The sequence below is a fragment of the Lonchura striata genome, chromosome 3 (genome assembly GCF_046129695.1).
Source record: "Lonchura striata isolate bLonStr1 chromosome 3, bLonStr1.mat, whole genome shotgun sequence".
Taxonomy (NCBI): Eukaryota; Metazoa; Chordata; class Aves; order Passeriformes; family Estrildidae; genus Lonchura; species Lonchura striata.
Genome location: NC_134605.1, coordinates 77,541,439 through 77,554,083, shown reverse-complemented (window position 1 = coordinate 77,554,083; position 12,645 = coordinate 77,541,439). Strand labels below are relative to the sequence as shown.

General features: G+C 34.7%; 1 protein-coding gene across 6 annotated transcripts in view; it reads right to left on the bottom strand.

Moving 5' to 3' along the window:
* The window catches only part of MAP3K7 (mitogen-activated protein kinase kinase kinase 7), a 47,651-nt gene that overhangs the window by 12,038 nt on the left and 22,968 nt on the right, over window positions 1–12,645 (bottom strand). For 2 of the 6 annotated variants that reach the window (XM_077782303.1, XM_021545389.2), the window contains exons 10-13: window positions 11,994–12,145; window positions 11,207–11,366; window positions 8,636–8,716; window positions 2,348–2,415 (exon numbers count right to left, since the gene is read on the bottom strand). In XM_077782303.1, coding sequence (XP_077638429.1) covers window positions 2,348–2,415; window positions 8,636–8,716; window positions 11,207–11,366; window positions 11,994–12,145 — 461 coding nt within the window. Of the gene's footprint in view, window positions 1–2,347; window positions 2,416–2,628; window positions 3,318–8,635; window positions 8,717–11,206; window positions 11,367–11,993; window positions 12,146–12,645 lie in introns of those variants that run through there. The other 4 variants (XM_021545396.2, XM_077782302.1, XM_021545404.2 and 1 more) reach the window with 4 other exon arrangements.

Genomic DNA, 12,645 nt, shown 5'->3' with positions numbered 1-12,645 from the left:
ACATATATTTCATTATTTATATACAAGCCTGGTGTTTTCCTTCACCTTAAGAAAAATTCCATTCTGTATTGGAAAAACCTTTCTATTTAAAAACAAGTAGTAGTAATAGAACATTTTCTATTGACACGACAGCAATTGTCAGGAAAAATACATTCAGTAAAAATACTTCTGATGAGCTTTACTGTGTCAAATAATTAAAAGCCAGACAAGAGGCACCATGACAATCCTTCAATTTTGAGTGGGATAGGGCCTTTCATGGCCTGGGTGAGGGAGCAGAGGGGCCATGACTGCTTGGTGAAGAAGGCTGTGCCGCAGAGTGGGTGTAAGGGAGAATGGAATGCGGGGAAGAAGGATGTTTGCAATAAAGGAAGGGAGGGGGAAGGGGATTTTCACATTACAAGAGATACCTAGATATGGTATAGTGCATATGGGGAGATTGGATAAACTGACCAGAGCTATGCCACTCAGATGTTTTTTCGGCTTTGGCTTGTAGATTGCTTATATGGGTAGCAGTTCAAAATTTTAATAAAAAATCAAGGCACTGAGATCCAGATGTATAGAAACCCATAAAGATTAATCTCAAGTCTTTAGCCATAATTATGGTGTGCTCTGTTTCTTCATTGTTTTCCATTTTTTGTATTTTTTTTTTTTAATATACGAGCATGTGTACATCAAAACCTACTATTAGTTTCAGCAGACTCTTCTATCTCTCCTCACATCAAAAAGGGGATAAAAATTCAATATTTGTTTATATGGACAGTGAAAAAGTATCTTTGAAACTGCATTTTTCATGCGTGTTAAAATATTATGTTTTCCAGATTTTACCATGTTTCCAAAGAAACTGCAGGATAGCAACAGACAATTGTAATTCTTCTACTTACTTTTCCAATATGTGCACTATCAGAAGCAAGAAAGTAAAATATTACACTAGTACTTCTATAGATCCACAGGTGATATTGGTGACAAACAATAAAACAAAATTTCTGTATCCTTCTGTTCAGAAGGACAATTTAGCTAGAACACACCTAAAAGCAGTAGAACACCTTTCAAAGAAAGATTATTATAATAGTTATTAAGATATGAAGCAAATAATGAAAATCTGAAATATCAACCATTCATTAAAATGAACAGAATGAAAACTTTTAAATAAAAAAGCTATAATTAAATATATTCACACATCAATCAGCTCAATTTGGGATAACTCATGTATTGTCACTTAATTTTTTCCCCCAAGTCTTGCATAATTTTAATTTTACAATTGAATGAATAGGCTAAATTAGTTCCTAAATTTTGCAATTAATTTCTTTCTAACAAACCTGTCTTCTCTGAAGATATTAAAATATACTATGTAGACTTGTTATTTTCTAGTACATGTACACAGTACATTTTCTAATACCTCCAGGATTTATGAGGGTTCTGTGGCTATCATACCCCATGGAATTAAAGAGAACTCAAAGGTAATCTTCCTGATAATTAAACCCTCCCAAGAATTAACACCTATTTTAGATTATTGCAGTAGGCTGTTTATTAAGGAAACCTGATTAACCTGATCAATATGCTAACCACCAGTATCCCATACTCAAATAATAGTAGGGATCTCAAAATTGCCAATTCACACTAAGGACCCAGTAGCCTCTGTGAATTGTTGAAGCAATTAAAAACAAAAAATAAACATATCTGAATGAAGCATCAGCTATAATTTTCTCATTTAATACTGAAATGAAACTAGGACCACGTTATGTAGCATACCACTGTCTCTGTTACCATGGCATTTACAATACTAGACAAATAGCGATGTTATTATAAAATATCTTCTTGAAACAGTATTTTTTAAAACAAAACTTTTGACAACACCCTGCTGTAAATCTTTCACAAGAAATAGAGAGATATCTCTATAATTTACTATTCAGGATTCAGAGACTGATAATAAATAACATTTACTATAGTGATGCATATGCTTTTTATTTTCATGCAGAAAGTGAGTCTATAGATAACTGTTTTACACAATAAGTAGTAATTACAATAGTTTTCTACATACAGAAAGATGAAAAGGCTTTCCTGTGTAACAAGTGCCCTCAGCCAAATTAAGCAGTACACAAAAAACCATGTGTACATAAAAGTGATAAATACTGCACAAGTTATACAGAAAATGCTTCTCAAGTAGAGTTCATTCATAGTTACCCTCATGGAATCTCATTTCAATGCAATACAAAGAACACTACAGGCTGCCAAGCTTCCACATAATTTCTAAGAAAGCATCAAAGGTGAAGATTTCCAGATCGGTTCCCCAGTACAGATTTGGTGCTGACTTTACTGAAAGGCAAAGAAGAGATGAGAAGGACATTACCTGACTGGACTCTGTTCCAGCAACACTAAGATCTTGAATGGATCTGCGCCTCTGCTGTCCGTTTCCTGCTGGGAAAAAAAAAAAAAAAACAAAACAAAAACAAACCAGTGAAATATATTCAGAACAAAATAAGAAGGGTGCGACTGTTGCAGAGGAGCTTGGAATTTGTACAAATCCACAGAGACAAAGTGAGAGAGGGGGAGAGACAGCTGCAGAATTTTAACTCAAAACATGCTGGCCTGTCAACAAAAAGTATACCCTAATACAATAACCACTCCTACCACATGAATAGCTGCTGCACTCTACTCCACCATCTTCTGTCACATGTATTTGGTCAGGCTTAGTACTTGGGGCAGGAGCTGATGACGACATCTATTTCAAGTGCGTTACGTTATGGGGATTTCTAAAAGCTAAACCACAAAGATAACAGACTGCCAGCTTTAACCTGTTGCTCTTTGGCTTGCTCAAGGAACACAGCAAGGACTTCTGCCTGTGTGACGCTCCCCTCAAGAAAAGCAAGAAGCGAAAGTGCTTCCTTCTGGTCTCCTGTCTCCTTCAGGGGAACGAAACTCTGTCCTGTTCTCATGCTCTGAGAAGTGTGAAAAGGGGGACCGTTCAGCTAAATCACATCTCACCGTCAACCTACAAAGCACAATGCTGTAATCTTTTCCTCTTCTCCTTCCACCTGTTCGCAATTATCCACCAGTGACAGCTACATAAAACAGTTTAAATTTTAGCACTGACAAGCAATCAAAGGCATTTTCAGGAAACAAAATCTCCTTAAAAATAAAAGGAGATTATGCAACAGAATCTCCCTGACTACTTTGATTTTTATTACAGTGATTGTTTATATTATCTCTTGAGAGCAGGTCAGCTGTCCAAAAGGAAACACCAAAATGTCCTGAGTAACAGCTGACAATGCTCAAAATTCTTGCTCTTAGCTCTGCATTACGTAACTCTGCTACTGGAGGGGAGCATCTGAAACATGTACTGCAGCCATGGCAGCCCCTCGCCCAGCAGCCCCACACTCAGCCACCAACACAGCTCACTCAAAGCCCTGCAAAAGGCATCACATTGCTGACCTTTTAGATACTTCTCATTCAGCATAATTCCCACGACTCCAAGGCTATTCTGACACGTGTTTTGAATTACAACAGTTACTACAAAAATGTAAGACTATTTAATATTTTGATATATTTAATAAGCCTTTAAGATTTTAAATATATATTATTACATGTAGGAACACACTACCACAAAACAGCAATACAAAATGCTTATAGTCACTTCATCAATTTGTCATGATGTTTTAAAATTTATAGAAGGTGCTTTAAGAAACAAGCATATAAAAGTCAAGCAGGATTCTAAAACAGGAATATAGTTTTTGCTCTGACTACAAATCGATTTCAATTGCAACTGTTCTGTGGTCTTGGTATTTTGCTTCTGAAATTCAGGGAAAGTACATACTTACCTAAGCAACAACAGCTAAATTTGTTTAATACTTGCACATGGGGATCTTGTGAATTACAAATCTATGTCAAAATGTCTGAATCTCTTCATTTGCAGTAAACTTTTTCTCTATGTAATTGTTTAGCAAACAAGATTATATATTTAATAGAATTCTGTGCTGTGGATACTTCATCTGGCTGCCACAGCTCATCTCAATATTCAACATATGTGCAATCCACCCACGACTGATACAAAATTATGTGCACATTTCATTCAACAACATTGTTATAAAATTAGCTCAGCTGAAATAGGCTTGCAAAAATATCTGAAATTCTCATTTCAGATTAGCAACATTTGTGAATTTAAAGAACCCAGCACATGTGTTGCTGAAATATTAGAACATGGCTGCCAAAATGTTAAAATAATCAGGGTGGGGTGCAAGAAAGAAAAGAAAATGCCTTGCGGGAAGTGAAGGGGTGGTGGGGAAAGAGGGGCCAAAACCACTGTTGTAAAAAATGAACACCTTTTAATGAAATATCTTCAAGTTAGTAGCATGAGGGAAGAGCAAGCTCAACTAGGCAATGCCATTTTAATTAGTATAATACTGCAGACATCTGGCAAATAGCTTCAACAAGGCAGAAACAGACTACGAATCAACAAATACTTATTGCTCCAGATTCAAAACAAATTTCAATTGAAAAATATGCTATATAACACAACAAAAAAAGATTTATTTGAAAAGATTACGGGCACTTCTTTATGCTTTCCTCTCTCCGTTTTGATCTTGTTCTTACCTCTATGTCCATTTAAAAATATTTTTTCCTCACTATAAAACTAAGAGATTTGTACACAGACAGAAGTTAATCCACAGTAACTTGATGCACAGTGTCAGGCTTTTGGTGGTTTACAGGATTTTAAGATTAAAAAGCAAATGTCACAAATGTACTTCATGGCCTCAGAACAACCCATTTCACATACTGTTGTTTATTTTCTAAAATTAAATTCTAAAGGAACAGGAAACTTCCATCACGTCCTGCTTCACATACTCTAGGTAAAAATAAATTGTACAACTTATTAAGCTTTTGATCACCACCCCCACCCAGCCGCCAAATATCCAGACCAGCTATGACCTCTTCTCCCTGCCCTTTAGCAGATACTTGCATCTCCTTTTACACTTTCTTATTTACTCACAGTCTTCTCTCTTCCTTACACACCTACAAGGCTCAAGCCTCTCTCACAGTGCAGGATGATTAGTGACTGCAACAGTGCTATAAGACATTCTGAAGAAGTTAAAAAATTGATCTGAATTCCAGAAGAATTAAGTGATCTGGGAAGACAAGGGTGAGATTTCTGGCATACATTGATTTTAAAAGTAGACAGAAAAGCTACAGACCTGCAGTATCCATAATTCCTATCCACCTTGTAAAGACCCTCTACAAAGTGTGTCTATATTGAGTAATCATTTATGCAGTGTCAATGCTATAAAAATTGTAACGCTGTGGCACAGTTTCAGATGACAAAATTACAAAGCCAAATGCAGACATGCTAAATGCACGGGATGTCTAACATTGCCAGTGAAGAGAAGGCTGCACTTGTAGGTATATTTGCTAGATGCTGCTTGAATGGTTTCTACCAAAAAAGTATACAAACTTCAGAATTCAGATTTTTTTTGTTTCTTTAAACAGAAAGATACTTAAAACTTTTGTACTTACTAGAGTTTTCAGTTTTTATATATAATATGCATATAAAAAAAAGTTGGTGCTTATAACCTGTACTATACATACTGCATATGGAAAAAAAGAACTGATACATCACTAGGCTATCTGGTTACAGGATACCAGCACTGCAAACTCATTTGCTAAGTTGTTACACAAAGGAGGAATTTTTTGACCCATTTTTCAGTTTTTAAGTTTTGTAAGCTATTAACACAAAATACCATCTTAAATGAACAAATAGCTCTCTTCACCCTTATAGTACTTACTTGGAAAGAAGAGCAAATATATTCAAAAAACTTCCCCTTCTGACAATATTTTACCTTTATTGATAAAGTATGTATTTTATGACCTTGGAAGCATAATCAGTTCATGGACGAAATGTAGTTGAGGCAACACATTACGAAAACCCCCAATGATAGCAGATGTAGTACTCATACTTCCAAAATAGCCCTGCCCAAAGCAGCTGACTCATGGTAACATGCCTGCCTGGTGCTTCCCCTCTCTGGGCAGCAGCTGCTCTACCATGTGCTCAGCACAACTCCAGGCAGCAGCACGGACCAGCACTTGTCCGGCTCCAAGGACAGGGACGAGCTGCTTGCCCCACCGAGGGACATGCCCGGGGAAGTCCAGAGGAGCTGGGTCTGTGGCAGAAGTAGCATGGAACATAACTGGGTGGGCTTTAGGTGGTGGTGACAGTCTGGGGGGTTTTGGAAGCTCAGGGGTCTAGAAAGTAAAAAGCGTTTTCAGAGGCCAGAACTGAGAGCCTTGTGCTGAAAGAGTAAAGGAAGGAAAGAAGTGAGAAATATACAGATGAATATAATTCGTTTACTGGGCAGATGATCATATTCTGTCATGTAATGATTAATCTTATTTTTTTCTGGCTTTGGGCTTATTACTGGAAAACTGTTCTGACAACCGGAAAACTTTCAATATAAAGCCCAGATTTATTTGCAGACAACTTACATATTTTTTCTGTCATGCCAATTCTGTCTTTTAGCTTAAGTAGTTATCTCTTCCTAGGTTTTAGCAGCAGATTGATCTGTAGAAAATAATTATTCATTTTCAGATTTCACTTTGTGGGCTAAAAAAACCCATGCTTTCAGATTTGTTTTTATACTCTCTATACCCCTCTTATCCTAGTAACTCTTCTTCATATTATTTGCGTGCATGTATGCTTCTTTTATATAGCTGACCAGAACAGTATGTTCAGAAAAGTATTCCTGATTCAAATTCAGCAAGGGCCAGTAATAGTGTCAGTGCTTCTTTATCTTTCCTAGAAATAAACCTTAAGATTTCACAGTTTGTCACATTTACATTAGATTCATGGCTCATACTACCTGAGATTAACCTGCATGCATGTACTATGATCCTATGTCATCTGATTAATAGAAATTGTTGCTAGTGCATGACCCTGGATTTTAACCCTTTTTCTAGTCAGTCACATCAAAATTCTCTCTACATGATAGTCTAATCCTCCTCTTAATGTATAGTTGCTTCAGATAAAGCATTAACTCAAACTCATTTCACTTAAATACCTTAGGAGTAAATTTTGAGAAAACTCATTAATATGCTTGCTCCAACCCTATACATTTTTTTTTTTATTATTTCTACAGATTTCTATTTCTTTCATATGTCTTCCAAATTATCTTGAAATTCTCATCCTGTCAAGTTCAATTAAGACAGACCAGGTGAAGAATTTTTAATGGCTGCCTCTGCCTAACTAAGAAACCAATAGACTGGTACAGTACAATCTGTTTTGTGAAAACAATATGATATTTTATTTCACTGACTTTTTCGTTATTGACTAAAAGTTTCAAGGTTTCTTGGAAGCCTCAATGTTGTTATGGACAGACGCTTTATAGAGACAAGAGGCACTCATTAGCTTATAGAGCTTATTTACCAGGCTCTCATCATGAGCTAACACTGAAACTGGACAGACGTCTTCACTTTCGCTTTCCTTGCTTTCTCAGGACTTCATTTATGTCGGTGCAGGCCAGGACCGCTTGAAAGTTACAGTGGAAAGCTATTCTAGTAAACTTTTTTGACAATTTGTTACCCTCAATGCCAAAGAGGTTTTATTTTTTATGGGTGCTATTGCTCTTCGGAATCTACTTTCTCATATTCTGTATTTTTACTGTAACTGTCAATAAAGTTATTTGAAAGAAACATTTGTACAAAAATATCTTTTGCATTCAACTTTTTAATACCTAACAATATCAAGATTTACAAGGAAACATCCTCAGATGACAGAAATTTAGAATAGGAGGGACACAGTTTTTAGTGGATTCCTAGATACTACCACTTGCATTTCCTGATTTTCTGCTCCTGACATACCATTCTGAAGTGACTTGCCTGCTGTAAATGGTATGCCTATCAGAGTTTGGGATTGATTATACTTATTTTTAGGCTTTGAGAATTATGAAATTAAAGAAAGAAAAATGGCGTTCTACTACCTAAAAAAAACCCTTGGGATACATGAGAATTATTCATTAAAGTCTCAAATGATATTCCCATCCATAGTGCCTGATTAATATTTTTCCTATCAAAAGCCTCTCCTAGTAATTTTAGTTTGCATTAACTTAAACACAACAGCAATACCTCATGCACACGCATTTTAGCCCTAGAAAAGAGTATTCAAATATAAGAATTACACAAAGTGTTAATGATTTAATCACAAGTATCACATGGATTTAAAGTTCTGTACATCATTTATCTTAGTTTTTTGTTCTATTATTATTTGATTAAAAATGGGAGCCTAAACGCTACGAAGATCAGGGTAAAACAATTACACAGACAGGAATTTTTAAACTTAGCTCCATTTTCACCAAATGAAGTGCTCTAATACAAGACTGCATGTATATTTTTCCTCTGCAAGAAGATTCTGAACATCAAGATCGTAAGGAAAAAGTCCTTTATCAGTAGAAGCAAATTTGAAGATTGAACACTTTACTGATAAAAGTAAGTTTGTAATAAAATATCATGCTCCTCTTTACTCAAAACATTACGAAAAAATTAGTGGGATAATTTCTGGGCCAGTCCTAAAGTAACTGGAGCAAGAAGTATTTTAGCAGTCTGATCATTATTCCGGCATCTTAACCAATTGACCCGTTCACCTGGTCTGCGATACCTGGTATGATGATCTCAGGGACATCCAGAATGTTGCCAAATGAAGCAGTTTTACGATGGCCTCGTTTAGGCTTGGAATAGGCTGAAAAAATACACATATACAATACACATGCAAAACACTAAAATGGCAAGAGCAAAATTATTAAATTTCTAATACTGCATTGTTCATATACTTGGTTAAACTAGAGTTCATGCAAAAATGTGTCATGCAGAATAAACTGCATTGCCTTCCACTCATGCTTACACAAAGTAAAGCAACTGTTAAAAAGCAAAAAATGCAGAACTAGCCGTCATTACAACAGTGTAATTAGTCATAGTTAGCAACACAAAAGTCAAACACAGAAAGCAGCATGGCAACACAGAAGGGAAAACCAAATGTAATTATCCAAACAGAAAACAAATTAAATTATTTCAATTCACCTATACATTCAGAAAAAAAACTTGACTGCCTGAACTTAACTAACATTTTCTCTTTAGTGTTAGGTACAAACTATTTTATTAAAAAGTCTAATAAATAGGTACTTCTGCTTCTTTAAATCATCGCCTTTCAAAGCAAATCTCATCTATCTCTGAAAAAATATTAACATTGACTACATTTGACAATAATTCCTGCTAGTTACTCATTTTTCCTACCAGTGAAGATTTTTCATTTTGAGAACTGGATATAACTACCAGCTTTTTAATTTTTGAATAATATTCAATAAATATTATACACTTTGAAATAAAACCTAATAATATTTTTTTTATTTTACCACTTCTGTAGTTTAAGATAAATAGTTCCTATTTAGAGAAAAATCTAAATGCATCTCCCAGAGGTAGAACATTGTAGCATACTCATCTTAGTAAGTAATGGTGATGTGCATTACATAATTTACAATTAATCTAGAGGATGATGGAACAAGATTAAATAATTTTCAACTCGATTTAACAACAGCTCAATCCTCACCCAGCCATGCAATTTTTTTTCAGGTTCACAGCATATTATTTCTGTCACACAGTTAACAAGATTTAAAAAAGAAACCAATACAGTGCTGTTTCACCTCTTTTTGAAAAGTTATGGTCAGATGTGTTTGACCTCATTTCTCACAGTCCACTACTGCATGAAGTGATCTCACAAAAAAATATCCAAAGAACCCCAAGAGAAATATAATATGTTCAATATGTACTTTCATTTCAAGAAAAAGGAACCCTACAGTCATAATAAAAAGCCACCAAAAAGCCCTTAGATTATTCTGAATAGTAATTATTATTTCAGAGCAATGTACTTAAGGAAGACAAAGAAAATTAAAAACTCGTACAAAGGAGGGCCAGGTTATCTCTGATAATGTCAAAAAGTTACATGAAGAACATCAGTGACCAAAGTGAGTCCTGACATGTTTTAAAATAAAACCAGCACAGGGTTATTACCAGGTAAGTACACAGCTGCCTTCTGTGTTAAGAAACCTTTATAGATATTCAGGGTGAGATGTGCTACACTGTCATCCAGTCAAAGACTGGCAATACAAAAGACAGATTTAGGAATAAGGCTTTAAAATAAAAACATTAAGGTAAAAAGAATTTAGGGCAAGATAAATATTATTTCAGTACCTCAGTATTTAATAAAAGAAAGCTCCTAGAGTAATCATAATACAATGAACAACAAAAATTAAATAGCCATGGTACACAAGAAAGCCAGAATTTTAATGTGTAATTCCTTATTAATTGCAGTTACTAGACTACTCTAATTTTAATATTGGTATAAAAATACTCAAACAGCTAAATAACCATGAACTAACCAAAGTAATTTTGTTTAATTATTTAAATCTGTGGTTATATACCATAGCACAAACAACTTTCACATATGGAACTTAAAACCTGAAGTTTATATATATTAACAAACAGTATCTTTGATGAAGAAAAGAGACAGGAAAGTGTTTGCCAAGTGTACACATTTTTATTAATTAATGACTGCTTTCACCATAAAATAATGTATTTATACTTACAGATAAATTCTAATTCTCTCAAAGATTTAAGGTTTCAATATGACAGTTTATATCTGAAGGAAACCTGGCAAAACACCTGTAGCTTTTTTCTGAACAACAGACAATGCTTTCCTAACCTGGTGAATAAATCTAATTATGCTTCTTATTCTGAAATCTGTCACAGTGGATTTTTAAACTTATTTGGGAACATGAACTTTAAACCTACCTTTTAATTTCAAAAGTATTATAGACACAACCCCGAAGAAAATGTTATTATATAAATATTTACGCTAGCCGAGATGTAATGCCACTATTTCAGATAAAAAGGACAAAGTTGTGCATTTGGAATAGGAATGATATTTAGAAGTCTCATAACGCATTTTTTAAAAAGGTAAACATCTAATTCAACAGAATCTCTAAAACCTTTAATATACTCAAAACACTCAGTCTTGCTGAGTGCATAACCACAAATAAAGGCATTTCCCCCACAATTAATAAAGGACAATCAAGACTACAGGAAAAGCTTAAGACTATGCATGTTTTACATTTTCCTTCCTCCTTTATTTCTTTCCTGTTCTTTAGTCTACTCCCCAAACATCATTAAATTTTACCTGTGATGGAAGCTATTCTTGCTTCTATTTCAGACATGTCAGCACTCATCCTTTTGGCTTCTCCGGAAACAAGGGCTGACGGTGGTCGTGCGCGAACATCTGACAAGCTCTCAACACTGCTCCCACGAGATGGGGGCAAACTCAAACGGCCAGGGTCACCCTGTTTAATAGTCACATTTTGTGAACAGAAAATTCTGCACAAGTCCCTCAATATTGTGCACCAGTATGTTTCTACAATATGCATTTTCAAAGGAACAAAATTTAAAATTTATAACAATAAATGCCAATAATTTAACTATTATTGGTATACACAAATAAAATATATGCAGCTTTGAAAATAATCTAACTTCACACAGATAAAAAAATCAGCAGAATTACACCAATATTGTCATAAGAGAATCTTTGTATTTTTGCATTCTACTTGAAATAAACCAAGGTATTTTCAAAATTTACCTAAAAGTTTAATCCCTTCATGTCATAATAGTATTTTGTTTATAAATTAAGACAGCAGTTTTCAAACATACTTTTAAAATCTAATAAATCCTTTTAACTACAATGAACTATTTTTCACATTTCACTGGAGATCTTATTAGAGCCTTCCAGTTTACCTTTTTGGAATCATACAATATTTTTCTGTCCCTTTTCTTCTGTATTCTTCTCCTATAACTAACTGGATCCAGTTTTGCACTATTTTGAATAAGGACACATGCTTCAGAGTAGACATAACACTTATATCTACCCATGTCCATTTTGTTACTATGGTTCAAAATTGCACACATTAGCTTACCGGCTGCTTGGCTGTATTTTTGATTTGCTGAGCCAATTTTGATTCTAAACGTTTAATAGTGTCATTGGTAGAAGCTCCTTGGAAGTCACTTGGCTCCATGTTAGCATCGCTCTTGTTGCTTGTGTTTGTAGAAGTGATGTCCATGAATGAACCTAGAAACCAGTAACAAGGAAAAAAGCATTTGAGAATGTCCTCTAAAAATACTGAAGTGCATCTCTTCACAGCAAAGCTCTCAGATGTTTAACTTGCCTTTAAAGCAACACTTTTGAACACTTTTAATGAAAGACAAATAGCAAGACTGCTACAGATCAGTTAGTATAAGAAGCAAGAGGAGTGAAAAAACAGTATGTATCTAAATACTATGTTAACATTCTGAAGTCAATCTTTATCTCTCTTTGAAATTGTTAGGGTAGCTGTTATATTAACAACACAACAGCAACCTCATGCACAATTAATGACAAAGACCATCATTAACCACAGAGCAGCATAAATACTTGAACACTATCAGCCAACAACTTATTCATAGTTTGAAATTATAAATTCACTTAAAATCATGTGCTGAGAGGTAGAGAAAAACTAGTAAAGTCAGTGAAATGCTAAAGGTGCAAATATTTTTTTTAATATAAAGGTCACTAAGCTGCAAAGTAGCCAG